This window comes from Falco punctatus, assembly GCF_963210335.1.
Source record: "Falco punctatus genome assembly, chromosome: 12".
Classification (NCBI taxonomy): domain Eukaryota; kingdom Metazoa; phylum Chordata; class Aves; order Falconiformes; family Falconidae; genus Falco; species Falco punctatus.
This window is the reverse complement of record NC_137592.1, coordinates 21813042-21826067: the sequence shown is the minus strand read 5'-3', so window position 1 is coordinate 21826067 and position 13026 is coordinate 21813042. Positions and strand designations below refer to the sequence as shown.

At 36.0% G+C, this 13026-nt stretch overlaps 1 protein-coding gene across 5 annotated transcripts in view; it reads left to right on the top strand.

Annotated features, from left to right (window-relative positions):
* Positions 1-11603, top strand: part of BICRAL (BICRA like chromatin remodeling complex associated protein) — a 45977-nt gene extending 34374 nt beyond the window's left edge. For all 5 annotated transcript variants that reach the window (XM_080408642.1, XM_080408641.1, XM_080408643.1 and 2 more), the window contains 7 exons: positions 1622-1721; positions 2913-3010; positions 4815-4876; positions 5007-5152; positions 5307-5401; positions 6872-6974; positions 7779-11603. In XM_080408642.1, the coding sequence (XP_080264768.1) occupies positions 1622-1721; positions 2913-3010; positions 4815-4876; positions 5007-5152; positions 5307-5401; positions 6872-6974; positions 7779-8581 (1407 nt within the window). In that variant the 3' untranslated portion in view covers positions 8582-11603. The remainder of the gene's footprint in view (positions 1-1621; positions 1722-2912; positions 3011-4814; positions 4877-5006; positions 5153-5306; positions 5402-6871; positions 6975-7778) is intronic.
* Positions 11604-13026: the final 1423 nt, after the last annotated feature.

Below are 13026 nucleotides of genomic sequence, written 5' to 3'. Positions count from 1 at the left end.
GGAACTGCTGAAAATTACTGTAACCCAGAGATGTCATTTCACTCGATATTTTCTAGCCTGTCACTGAGTGCAAATGAAGGAGTCTGTCACTTCCATTAATTCAGAAGGTTTTGTTGGTGATGTATAGTAATGTCTTCAGAAGTGCTTAGCACTGATCTGTTTCTGCTCCTATTTATATGAATGGACATTGTAAGATTATAAATAAGCTCTCCTGAAGATCTTACCATAGAGCTAGTTTTAAAGGCTGGGGTACATTCTTAACCACTTTCAAGTCTTCTGACCTCACTAAAAACTGCCTGTATTTTCAAAGTTTGACCTATTCAAATAAGGGGTGAAAAAGTTTCTTGGGTTTCTCTGTTATTTGCTGTACTGGCATTTTGCCCGCTAGTTCTGTGAGTCTGGAAGAGTTAGCAGTTTTCAAATTTGAAGCAAAGACAAGACGAGATGTTCTTAGAATCCTTAAAAGGAAATACCTTTTAAAGTAGTTGTAAAAGCATAGCATTCAAAAATATTTTCTTTGGGAAGAGGTCTACTTTCTAAATTTGCTTCTAAGGTGAGAATGGTTTTTTGTTTTGGTTTGGTTTTTTTGTTTTGTCCAATTGGTGCAGCTGCAATATATGTGCAACTGTAGTTTGTTTTGGTAAGTGAGCTTCCAGGCTCTGCCAATACTTAATTCAGTCACTTCTCACAGAATTAGCAACAAACTATTATTCCACTTCTTTCTTTTTTTTTTTGCCCTTTCCCCCCCCCCCCCCCCCCAGTCGTATAAAATACTGATAACATCTGTCTCAAAATGCATTTGCACTAATTATCTTAGACCTTTCTCTTTTCCCAAAGGTGTGATGGATTTTTTTTAACCAAGACCAAAATGGGCAATGAAAATGTGTCTTAGAAAATAATGTCACTTTAGGAAATAAGGGCAAACATGTTGCAGAACAACGTATTTAGTCTTTGCCAGAACTACTAGCACAGGTTGTAACATTTTGTTTGCAGTTGAGTAATTTGAGGCCTGCTTGACTTTCTCTTCTTGTGTCTTCATCTATTTGTAGACTATGTGCTGGGTCGGTGACTTTCAGCAGTTACAAAAGCATAATATTTCTTACAGCTGTAAAAGATCATTTTAGTTTTGTGCTGAAATTTCAGAGCTGAAAATGGGAACTACAGAGAACAAATTCTACTGTTTAACAAAACCTTTTTGATTTGTTTGTACTTGCATTTTAAATATTGTACTGTATTGTAAACCATGTATCATTCAGTTGCTAAACGCTGGATGGTTTGTTCCACTGTGTATTTTTTTTGTTGTGGAAACAGCTTATTTAGTCATCTTGCAGTTTTGAGACGCAAAAGCTGAGCTTTCTGAGGGCCACTTGTAGTGGTAAATCATGGGGTTTCTAGAATGTAACTGTAAATTTCTGTTAATCTCTGATTTACTTTATAAAATTACTGAACTTAGGAGGAATTGAGATGTCTGAAATTTCACCACTTACGAGTTTGAGTTTGAAGAAATATGTGTAGAGCTGAATTTTACTTGCCTTTTTTCTTTTTACCTCTGTTTATTAAAGCTTTCAGTAAATGTTTGATTGTGGGTTTTAATTTTATTTTTTTTATGTATATTGCACAGAAAAAAGCTATGAACCAGACATCACCAGTTTCTGCATCGAAGACACAGGATAATTTGCGACAACCTCAACTAACAAGTCTTCTGAGCAACACACTATCAGGTCAACTAAGGTCTTTTTAAAATCATTTTCTTAATTTTCTCCATCAACAGAAATTGGTGGTTCTTTGATGTGTGAGACTTGCATTGATGGCTCATGCTGATAGGGTCCTAAAGGTTATCAAAATTTTATCTTCAGAAGAACACTAAATTTTTCGGTACTGAATGTGTGCTTTTATATTTCCCAACCACGGCATTTAGTAGAGTGAAAAGTTGAATCTCCACTTTTCCCATTCTATAAAATGCAAAATTGTACCTTTTTTTTTTTTTTTTTTTACTTTTTGTCCAGCTTAGGAAAACAGAAATAAGCAATTTTCAAAATACAAGCATGCTAAAAATTCTATGAAAATTTTAGACCTTCTCTTCTGATAGTTGCTTCAGATACAGAGGAAAGAAGAATAGCGATTACAAGGTTATATGCAGGCTGTTATTGTTCAATTTGTTTTGGAATGTGTCACTTTCACTTAAAAGAGTTAATGCATTGTTCATGGCAAAATACTTAGCTTTTCAAGCAGCACCATACTACTAAAAGGACAAAATCAATATATTCGAAGCAAACAAAATGCAGTAACCTTCATGTTCTCTTTATTCAGAAAGGTTACTTATGTACAAGATCCCATAATCTATTTGTTGGGGTGTTTTTCCCATGTGTACAGTTATGTGCAGGCTGTCCAGGCAGTTCTCTACAATAGACACAGTATGGTTGGTTTTTTTTTTTTTAAAAAAAATAAATTCTCATTTGCATTGTTTGTAATGTAGCGTGGCTGATAAGGTGCTGTTTGAATTCCTGAGCATAGCAATTGAAGGAAGTCTGCCTATTTAGAAAATCTAAAAAAACATATTTATAATGCCTGTGTCTACATACTTTCAGGAGCTCTAGAATTTTTTTTAATTTATTTTCTTGAGGGGAGGGTTAGTATTGGAAATTGAAAATGTGTGATTTTCAGTAAATTCTTGGGACACTATACTTAATGGTACTTGAATTTCTTCTTATATTGCAGTACTATAGTAGATGATGATCTATATTTGAGGATTTTTGTAGCTTGCAGCACAAAATATCAGTCCTGTTTCATTTTTGAGCCAGTTTCTCCACAGGGTAGTTGCACTAATGCTTTTAAGCGTATGAGACGTATAGGTACATGAAATTACTCTGTTCTTGCCTAGGATGACAGTTGTCTTAACATATTTTTTATAGGGCAGGACTGTGGAGGAAAAATCATACAGCAATCTCTAGGGACAGCACAGCCACAAGAAAAAGTAATAGGATCATCATCAGTTCAACAGAGTATACAGGTAGAGAATACTTCTATTTTTATGTTTTCCTTTCCCTTAAAGCTTTAGTGGTTTGGGATGTTTCACCTCCGTATTGATAATCTAGGAGTCCTTGCAGGTTTTTTCAGAGTGTATGAAGTCACTCAAGCTTGTCAAATTCTACCTTGACATAATAAACATTGAGTCTTCTGCAAATTGATATTCTGAATGCTGCTTTGAGATTTAGTATTCAGTAAGTGGTGTCTGACTGTACTGTTCCCTGAAGATAATTTCATATGACATAGCAATTCTTCATTGAGTTGGATGTGATAGACCTGCTCTTACCGTTACTTCTTACAAACTCAGCTATTCTCTAGCTGATTGGAGGGCATGGTTTGTGAGAAGTAGCAGAAAAATTCCATCTGGTCTTTGTCTGTTTTATTCTTTACTACATTGTCATCTTTTTTTGCTTTTGTTTTGTTTTGTTTTTTAAACCACCAGAAGTGTGCAACTATGTACAAAAATTTGACACTATGTCCGGGGTTTGGGGCTGGAAGGGGAGACCATCTTTTTTGGAGGAGGAATACCAGAACTTCTGGAGGGAGGAAACAGTTGTTAACATTCATGGACCAAGTAGCTGAGGACGAGAAGTGAGGTTTTGGTATAGGCTTGAAAGTGTGAGCTTTTTTGTGGATGGAACTAAACTACAAAATGACAGAAGAAAACAAGGAAGGATCAGCTTTAGAATTTTTGTTCCTTGCTGTAAATGTATTTATCAATGTAGTGTGATGTGAATGTTTTTCTCTGCCTTACTGATGTACAAGCACAGCAGAAGATGCAGTAGTACTCAGTTATGAGTTAAGCCTGGTTTTGAAATTGTTGGCTAGATGTTCATTCTCCTGTTGGTGAAGGCTTTTTATGCTCTGAAGCCAGAGGCTTTTTGGCCAGCAAGTACCTTTATAATATGCCTGCTTTATGTTGCTCCTACTTCGCTAAGGATGATGCTCTGTACCACATGCTTTTTTGTTCATTCTAACCATTTTGTAGTTCAAAAGAGCTTTAATGCAGTCTTTTTTAAAAACCATAAGTAACTTTTACTCTGTGACTGGTTTCATTAGTGTGACTAGCTGACTAAAAAAATCCCCAAAACTTCATATTAAACAAAGACTCTGATCCAGAATGGCTTCTTTGGGAGAATACTTGGATTGCAGTAATGCCTCTTAAACAGTAGGGACATGAATGTTTACCACCTCAGAGAACCTCACATCTTAAGACAGTGTTCATGTGAAAAACCTCGGCTTCATAAGTGTCTAAGGAAAGGAGATGATGATGTAGATCTACCTGATGTATGTATCTATAGCATTGACACTGAAACAGAATTCCTAGAACCACTTTCACCCCACACCCAGCCACCATGGCTTTTGAGAATTAAGTATGCAACCTTAGCCTTCTTTCCTGACAGATACTCTTAATCCGTCAAAATCAGGCATGATGACATCAGCTGAGAAATGCAGAGACAGTTCTTGAGAGCGGATTTATTTGGAAAAGTTTTTAGTTGTGCGTTTTCTTCTATTTACCTGCTAAATTTGATAACCAACCTTTTTCCTAATGAAGCGTGTATATGCACTATAGTGGAATTTGCCTGCAAACATTTCAGACCTTTGGTCTGGGTAAGAGAAGTGACTTCCCGAAGTGCCCTGTGAAAATAGGAGGTAGTTGAAAGTGTTTATACTTACGTGGTCACGCTTAGTATTGGTGATATACTTAATTTGCAGAAATAAATGCTGAAACTTAGACTTTGCAGGGGAGGGGATATATTGTAATTTGTCTTTTATTTTGAACTTAGGTGGATGGTCATTTAGTTGGACAGAAAAGGCCTGCTGCTAAACAGTTAACTAAAGGAGCTTTGTAAGTCATTCTTCTTTTGTAATTTTTCTGCAGATGTTTCCTCTAACCTTAATCTCTTTTTAGTTTTTTTCAATTTATAAAATTATGTTAAGAGTATATGTTAATTATATATCTTTAATTTTTCTTGTAGTATTCTACAGCAGTTACAGAAGGATCAGGTGCATGCTGTGACACCAGATAAAAGTCAGTTCAGATCATTAAATGATGCAGTTCAGAGACTCCTTTCATACCACGTGTGCCAGGGATCACTGCCAACAGAAGAAGACTTAAGAAAAGGTAATTTTCTTTTTAAGAATTGGAAATAAGATTCTAATCAATGTATTGAGAGATTTTTTTTTAATGTAAGTTAGAGCAATAAGAAAGGGAATATTTTTAAGTTTGTGCAGGTTACTGAAGAACAGTGTTTGAAAGTATGTTCTTGTCCTTCCAGTGGACAGTGAGTTTGAATCTGTAGCTACACAGCTTCTGAAGAGGACACAGGCTATGCTGAACAAATACAGATGTTTGCTTATAGAAGATGCAATGGTAAGGTGTATAACCCATGTACATTTTATGTTTATGGGATGTGATTCAGTTTGTTAAAAAGAAAAATAAAAAAAAGATATCTGCAGGAAGGTGAGAGTTGGGATTATACTTCATTTTGTTGAGGGTTTTAGAGATACATACATACTATATGTATATATGTACGTATCTCCAGTGTACTTGTTATACCACCAGCAATCTTAGTGGCCAGCCTGCATTTTTATCAGTGAAATGGGTTGAGTTTGTATTTCCCATTCTGCCTAAAGTACGGATGCTGTTACATTTGAGTTCCGTAGGTGCTGAAGACACATGAACTTCTGCTCTCTGCTTATACATTGCTCTTGCACTGAACAGGCTGTGGGAGTCAGATGATTTCTGTATGTTTCTGTAGGTGATAGAGCCTGAAAGAATGTTGAAAATTTCCATTCAGAGGCCTCCAGCCATATTATAATTGGACCCAAACCATATTACAATTTAGGAAATCATTACTTCTCCTTAGAAGCTAGGTAAAGCTTCACATTTTCATCAGAAGTGCTTCTGATTTAAGTGATTTCACAACCCCAGGCATGAGGTAAAAAGAAAACTGACAGAGCTACTTAAGAATATATTTTACAGGGGTCAGGAAATGTCATTGTAGCTTTAAACATATTAGTTTTCAAGTCTGGAAAAGTTTTGAATTTGAGTATAATAGACATTTAAATCACTCTGCTTTATCAACAGGAATATGTAACGTAAGTGTTAAAATTAATATGGCTTTGGAATCTAGCAGTCCCATTAAAAAAGACACTAACCATCAAATATTTGCAAGTAACTGCAGGTACAGAGGGGGAATGGAGGTTAAAACCTATTCTCTTAGCATCTGGTATGTTGTATGATAAATCCTATTCAGCCATTTTTAAGAGCTTATTTTACATAGTGTTCAGGTTCGGAACTAGTTGCCTGTGTTGTAACTTAGTAGCCAGTGAACTTTTTGCTGTGATGAATGTATCCATCTGGGTTGAAGGCATCATCCGGAAAATGCCAATTGGCACCAGCTACTTAGAAGGATGAGAGAGAAGTGCAGGGAAGTAACAAGACAACAGGGTGGTCCCATTGGAAGTTTTTTATTGTTTTTCTCTCTAAAAGAGAAAGATGCCATATGGTGTAAAAAAAAATGTGGTGTGCAGTGGTAAACATACTCAGTCCTGAAAAGGTACAGTTCTTACAGTTGGAATAGTAAATCTTTGTTTGAAAATCTTTAACAAGTAAAATGTACCATAAAATGTGAATAATACTTTGTGGTGGAGTTATAGTAGTGGTTGGGGTCCCAGTCAAGGGCATTGAAGATGCTGTGGAATTGGGAACAATCTCTGCAAATGCCTACTGAAAGTAATTTATTTTTCTCTGAAGAGTAACTAAGCTGTAGATACTTTGATTTGGTACCAGCCTGTGCGTGACTACAGAGATGATTGGTTTTGTTACCTTTTCCTGCAGCGGATAAATCCCTCTGCAGAAATGGTTATGATCGATAGGATGTTTAACCAGGAAGAAAGGGCATCTCTGACCCGGGATAAGCGTCTTGCACTTGTGGATCCTGGTAAGTAATTGCTAACTTCTGAATCTTACAAAGGCAGCATAAGTGTGGTGTGTTTAAAAACAGTTGTGGCCACAGTGAGGCACTGATTGCTAGGGATTCCAGTAATCGAAATACTGAATAAGCAGTTGCAAGTTCAAATTCAACATTCTAGAGATACTGTAAGGTTGAAGGTAGTTATTTGGGAAAAGAGTATATTTGGCCTGTTTGGCAGAGAAATACTTCAGAGTTTCTTTTGACAATAGTCATGACTACTGCATGGCCTCCCTCGGTGCTAGTAGGGAACAGTATGTGAGGTTGCTGGCAGTCAGAAGAACACTGCTGTGTAAAGCCTGAGTAGTCTTGTTCATCTTAATGAAGTGTTGTTTTTGGAGTGTCATGGTGACTTAAATGGCAGCATTTTTAACCAGACTGTCCTTGAATGTAGCAACTAGAAACACATTATTTGTGTAAGGTAACAGTTGCTATTTGTTAAAATGTTCTGCATATTCTGCATATTTTAAAAGATACTCTGAGGATTTATTGAAGAAAGTGTTAGTCTTCCAGATACCATATTTGCATATTTAGAATGCTGGGAAGTGCCTTGAATCTGGTTTTACAGTGCACATATGTGCGTAGTATGCTGATTAACTTGGTGATAATCTACACTGGATGCAGCAGAATACTTAAGTATGTGTACGTCTCTTAAAGACACAAATCTGTAGACTGTAGATGTTACTTGAATTTTAATACTCCGAAACTACATTGGAGTATGTGTTACTTTGATGTAGAGGTAATTTAAGTATAATGTTGCAACTTAATTTTCAGATGGTTATCAGGCCGATTTTTGTTGTTCTGCCAAACAATTTGATAAAACAGCTGAAGAAGCACAGTCCAGCAAAAGTGACCATCAGTCTAGCAAAACATTACCTTCTCGAAATCAGACTACCAAAACCCAAGCCAGAGACCGACCAAAATCCAGCTCAGCAGAGTCCACAAATCACAGTAAACTTCCTCTAGTGCCTAACAACGTTCTGACACTGCAAGAAGGAATAGCTTCTACTAAAAAATCAGAGAGCCTCACTAAAGCTTTAAAGTTTGAGAAAGCTAATTGTTCTTCTGAGAGCCAATGCGTGGCCCTTTCTGAAGAAAAGGTGGCTGGGAAAGATCTTGCCAAGTCCACTGAGAATTCTTCGAGTTCTGAAGACTTGTCAAAAACTGTGTCAAGAGGCAGTCATGGAACACACAATAAAACATCAAGGAACACAGTTCAGTCTTTCTCAAAGGTAACGTGTAATAATTCCCTCCAAGACAAAACTCTGAGGAGCTCTCCAAAGAATGAGGTTTTACATCCTGATAACAGGAAAGGCTCTGGTGAACCCCAGCAAGACTTACTGCTCAGTAAGAGTTTAGAAACTACATTTAAAAACATCTTGGAACTTAAAAAAGTGGGGAGACAGCCACAAAATGAGGCAACAAGTAGCAGCTCAGCTGAATTAGAATTTCCTAATTTTTCACCTATTGCTTCACAGGAAAACTGCCCGGAAAAATTTATTCCAGACCACAGTGAAGGTGTTGTAGAAACTGACTCTATTTTAGAAGCAGCTGTAAATAGTATCTTAGAGTGTTAATAGTTACAGTACCATGGACAAGTTATGTTTCTCTTAGCAGAAGCAAATGTGAATGACACCACAAGTACAGCCTGACATGCATTTAAGGTTAATCTTTCTAAACTAGATTCTGTTCTGTGTTTGAGAGCAATACTCATTGTGGTTACAGTGAGATATCCAAGTAAAGTTAATCCTTGTTAGAATGCAGTCTGTTAGGGCCTTACTATTTCAAGTATTATTATGATAGTGCTTTTGATAATTGTGCAGTACTGCAACGTAACAAGGTTGCACGTCATTAGGCCCTATGTAATACGGTAATATTCTGACAATCACAGTCATTTGAAAGGATATATTTATTAAGAAGATGTTTTTAAAAAGTGATGAAAGCAACAATTCTCCCCTACCCTTTTCTTCCACAAATCATCAAATTTTTGGTTTTTTTTTCTGGAAAACCCACTGTACCTCTATTCAGAAGTGATAATCTGCTTTGTTAATGAATCTGTGTTCTAGGATTCTTAAGTTGGAAGGATATCATCAGTGTGTTTACAAGGCTTCATAATTTAAACTTAAAGTGCTTTTCTATTGCTATCTGAGCAGAAACTAGTACTTGATGATATATTTGTAGTGGGTAACTTTAGTCTGTGGGATGATATTATATGATCTTAGTCACAGTGGCATGATATGAAGTAATAAATGCTTGACTAAGGGAGGTAGAATGGAAGCCAGTAAATGGCAAAGTGTACAGGATGAGGCCATGATAGAGCCATGAATTTATATATATAACACATATATATGTTAACTCTTGAGGAAAAGATTTTGCATTTTATAATTGGATGTAGTCAGCCTTGACTCTCTCTGAAGTGGTATAAATGTTGTTTTTTATTTGTTGTTTGGGTTTGTTTTTTTTTTTTTTTTTAGACCAAGTGTCAAAAGCACTTTTATTTGAAAACTGTTATGATATTTGTAGCTTATATTTTAAGAGGACATTAGCCTTACTCTTGATTAAATTTAAAGGCCAGTGTTTATTTTTGATTTTTTTGCTTTTTGCTGTCAGAGAATGTTAAATCATCCACTGTAGCAGTCATAATTATCAAGATATGTACAGACCAAAGTTGATCAGCAATCCCATTGTTTTAACATATCGAAAAGTATGTAATTATTAATTCATATTATAGAGCCAAGTGAAACCATTGCATGGTTTGCATTTGGCTTGCTGTCATGTTGTTAAGATAGAATCTTATTATTTTATTTATTTATTTTAAACTATGACATCTTTTTTTTTTTGTTTTGTTTTGCTGCCCATGCTGCTTTTTCCTAGTTTACTTTGGTCATGAGTGCTTTTGTGCACGTAAGTGCACTGACATTTGTCATGTGCGTGTAGTACATATGTCTGCTCAGGAGGATATAGCTTTTGTGGTTTCTAAGGTATGCTCATGTTCTCCCCCAGACCTTCTCCACAATTTCTTAGAAGAATTACCAGCCGTTTTCAACTGGCTGATTACAACTTTCATGATGTAGAGGCTCATTGTGACAAGCTGTGGTTGTCAAGTCAGATTGCCAGGAAGGAAAACAAAAGGATTTGGTGTCACTTAATTTAGTCCATCTGAATAGTACAAAAGAAAGCAGAATTAGATGCTGTCCCAGTAGAAGATTACAGTGCAACTCGGTATTGAGCTACAGTCCACTGTCAGACCACTAAAGGAAACCAAATCTAGAAAGCAATGTGAGAAAGAAGAACTTACTTAAAATTCATTTCCCCTTCAACATGAACAGAAATACTGGTTATGTGTGTTACTAATTGCCATTTAAAAAGATGTGCCAATTTCAAAGTACATGTTTGTAAAAAACCAACATTCCCAAGTGTTGTATAAAATATTCAAGGTAATAATAAGTATTGCCAGTTTTAAATTTCTAGTTAGGTGTCCATAGAATAGACTCTCAGGCGGTTAGTTGTTTTCTTATTGGCAAAACTGACAACATAGTCTTCACCTATTGCCTTTTTAGATTTAATATTACGTTCATGGCTGTGTATCCTGATGCATACTTTATTTTACCGTTTTGGAGATTTAACCATTCTAAACTATCTAGGAAGGAAAACAGTGAGTTACACAGCTGTATGTTAACTAGTTAATTTTTTCTTTCATAGGGAAAAAAAGTAAAATTGCACATTCATTGATCCACTTGCTTTTTGTACCACCTCAAAATGGGTATGGGGTTTCCAGCCTCTCTGCAGCAAATACATAATTGAAGTATCAGACTATGTGTCTTCTATTGGATCTCATTTTGGGATGGGGGACAATGGCATATAAAAAATGCCAAATTACAAAAAGTAATCATGGTTGATTTGGTCAGACACATTTCTCTGAAATACTTATGAGAGGAACCCATTGAACAATCCTAGCAAGATTAATCTTGGATTGTTAATGTTCTGTTGTTCACTCCTTTGAATTCAATTCTAAAGGAATTCTGGTACGTGGTGAAGCTGTAAATGAAAGAATTGTATTTTTGTGGTGCTTAAAAAAAAGTATGATATAGGCTCAAGTCCAGCAAAGTATTGTGAATGTGCATGACTTTAAACATGTTCTCATTATTTTGCTGGATCAGCATTGTGATTTCAATGTTATTTAATACTGCCTAATATTAAAACAAATTTTAAACTGGCAATTAAGAAAACTATGTTCATTTTGAAGATTTTAGTATAATTTATCTGTTAGATTAGGGAGGCCTTACAGACTGACTTCACTTAAAGAGGATGTGTCACTTATTGTCAGCGTGGTATGGACTTTATTTGCTTAAATACCTTCATTTGTAAAGTATGTCTCACTTGAAATTGCTTTGTATACATTTTGTAAAAATATTTATAAAATGTTTTGTAAAAAAAAAAGTATAACAAATTGCAGTTTATTTTGTTATGTTGGATAAATACTGTTAAAAGACACAAGTCAGTAAATATATTGTTAATCCATGGATAGGAAATGTTTAGTTGGAGATTACAAATTGAAACAACCATTGCAATACAGCCAAAGATTTGGGAAAAAATGTCTATCTGTGGTTGTCTTGATTTAACCAAGTTGAGTATTTACATTTCCAAGAGAATTGTTCTCAGTTTTAAGTAATACGGTTGCAAAATATTCTTACTCCTGTGCTTTTTATATGGCAGCTCTGTTATCAAATATTTAATAGGCCAACTTCCTGTACTCTTTATGAATCTTTCTGAATGTACGCTATTAGGATTTGGTTCCTGTGGCATTATAACTATGTACAGTAATGTTGATCTCCAGGTGACAAGAATGCCACTGGCCCTGCTCTGTTGCCATTAGAAATCTTGCGATGGTGAGGTTGCTGAGACGTGCTCTCCTTCAGCATGTTTTCACAAGGCAGAGGCATCATCATCCTGATACCTTGGGGATACCTTGGGGGGGGGGGGGGGGGCGGGGGTAGAAGAGAGGGTTTTTTAGTCAGCTGGCCACCTCATCTGTGCTACAAGTTTCAGAGTTGTGCCAGTTGTATTGGTTTATAGATACCTGTATGTGCAGTATTTCCCTTTCCTTCCTTTTGGCTGTGAGAAGGTATTACAATTGCTGGGATACGATGCTTCTTCCTACTTTCAGAGGACTGATGAACCTTTTCTTACTGTGATCTCATTTTTCAGAAAGTATGCTGAGATTCTAATCTAGTAAAGCTCTCATGCTTGGAACTTCAACACTATATTTGGAGGCTATGAAAACAAAGGATTGGTGAAGTGCACTGCCTTTTAACTTGGAGTAGGGTCCGCAGTGCTGAAAGGTAGAAGTCTTTATGGTTAGTATTCGTTATTTTGTCAATCAGACAAAATAAACATGCCTTTCGAATGCTTCCCACATGGATTCAGACAGTAAGAAAATGAATAAAATCAGTTATATATTATTCTAATCTCTGTTTGGGTTAGGGTGGCTAAGCATCCTGGATTTTTTTTTCTTTTATAATATCCCTATAGAATTACCAGGCAGACTTTCTGGGTTGGGAAACATTTGATGTGCAGTTAACTGTGCAGCTGTCTCCACTTTAGAGTATCTTTTCATTACAAGAATATGGTTTATTTTTTAATTGTCTTTCAATAGCACTTGTATGGTGGGGTTTGTTACATTTATTCCAACACTGAGGGCAGAATTTCTGAGGATTTTTGGCATATGTGTTGATGCATAGCTTATTTAAGAAAGTCAGAACACCTTTCATTTTGAGAATCTGTACAAAGAAAAAAAAAAATTGCCAGAATAAGCCTGGCACAAGGAAAAGTATGTCAGTGATTTTTAAACCTTAGAGAAATTTCTCTCCTCTTCAGAAATGTTTCCTTTATAAGCCTTTGAATTTTTCCTGTAGACCTGTACATGCTTTTTTTGTGGAGTTTGCACAACAATGTGTTTGTCAGACAACTTCAAGTAATGCAAGAAAGTGCCTTCATGACTTTTGGGGGTCAGCTGTCACTT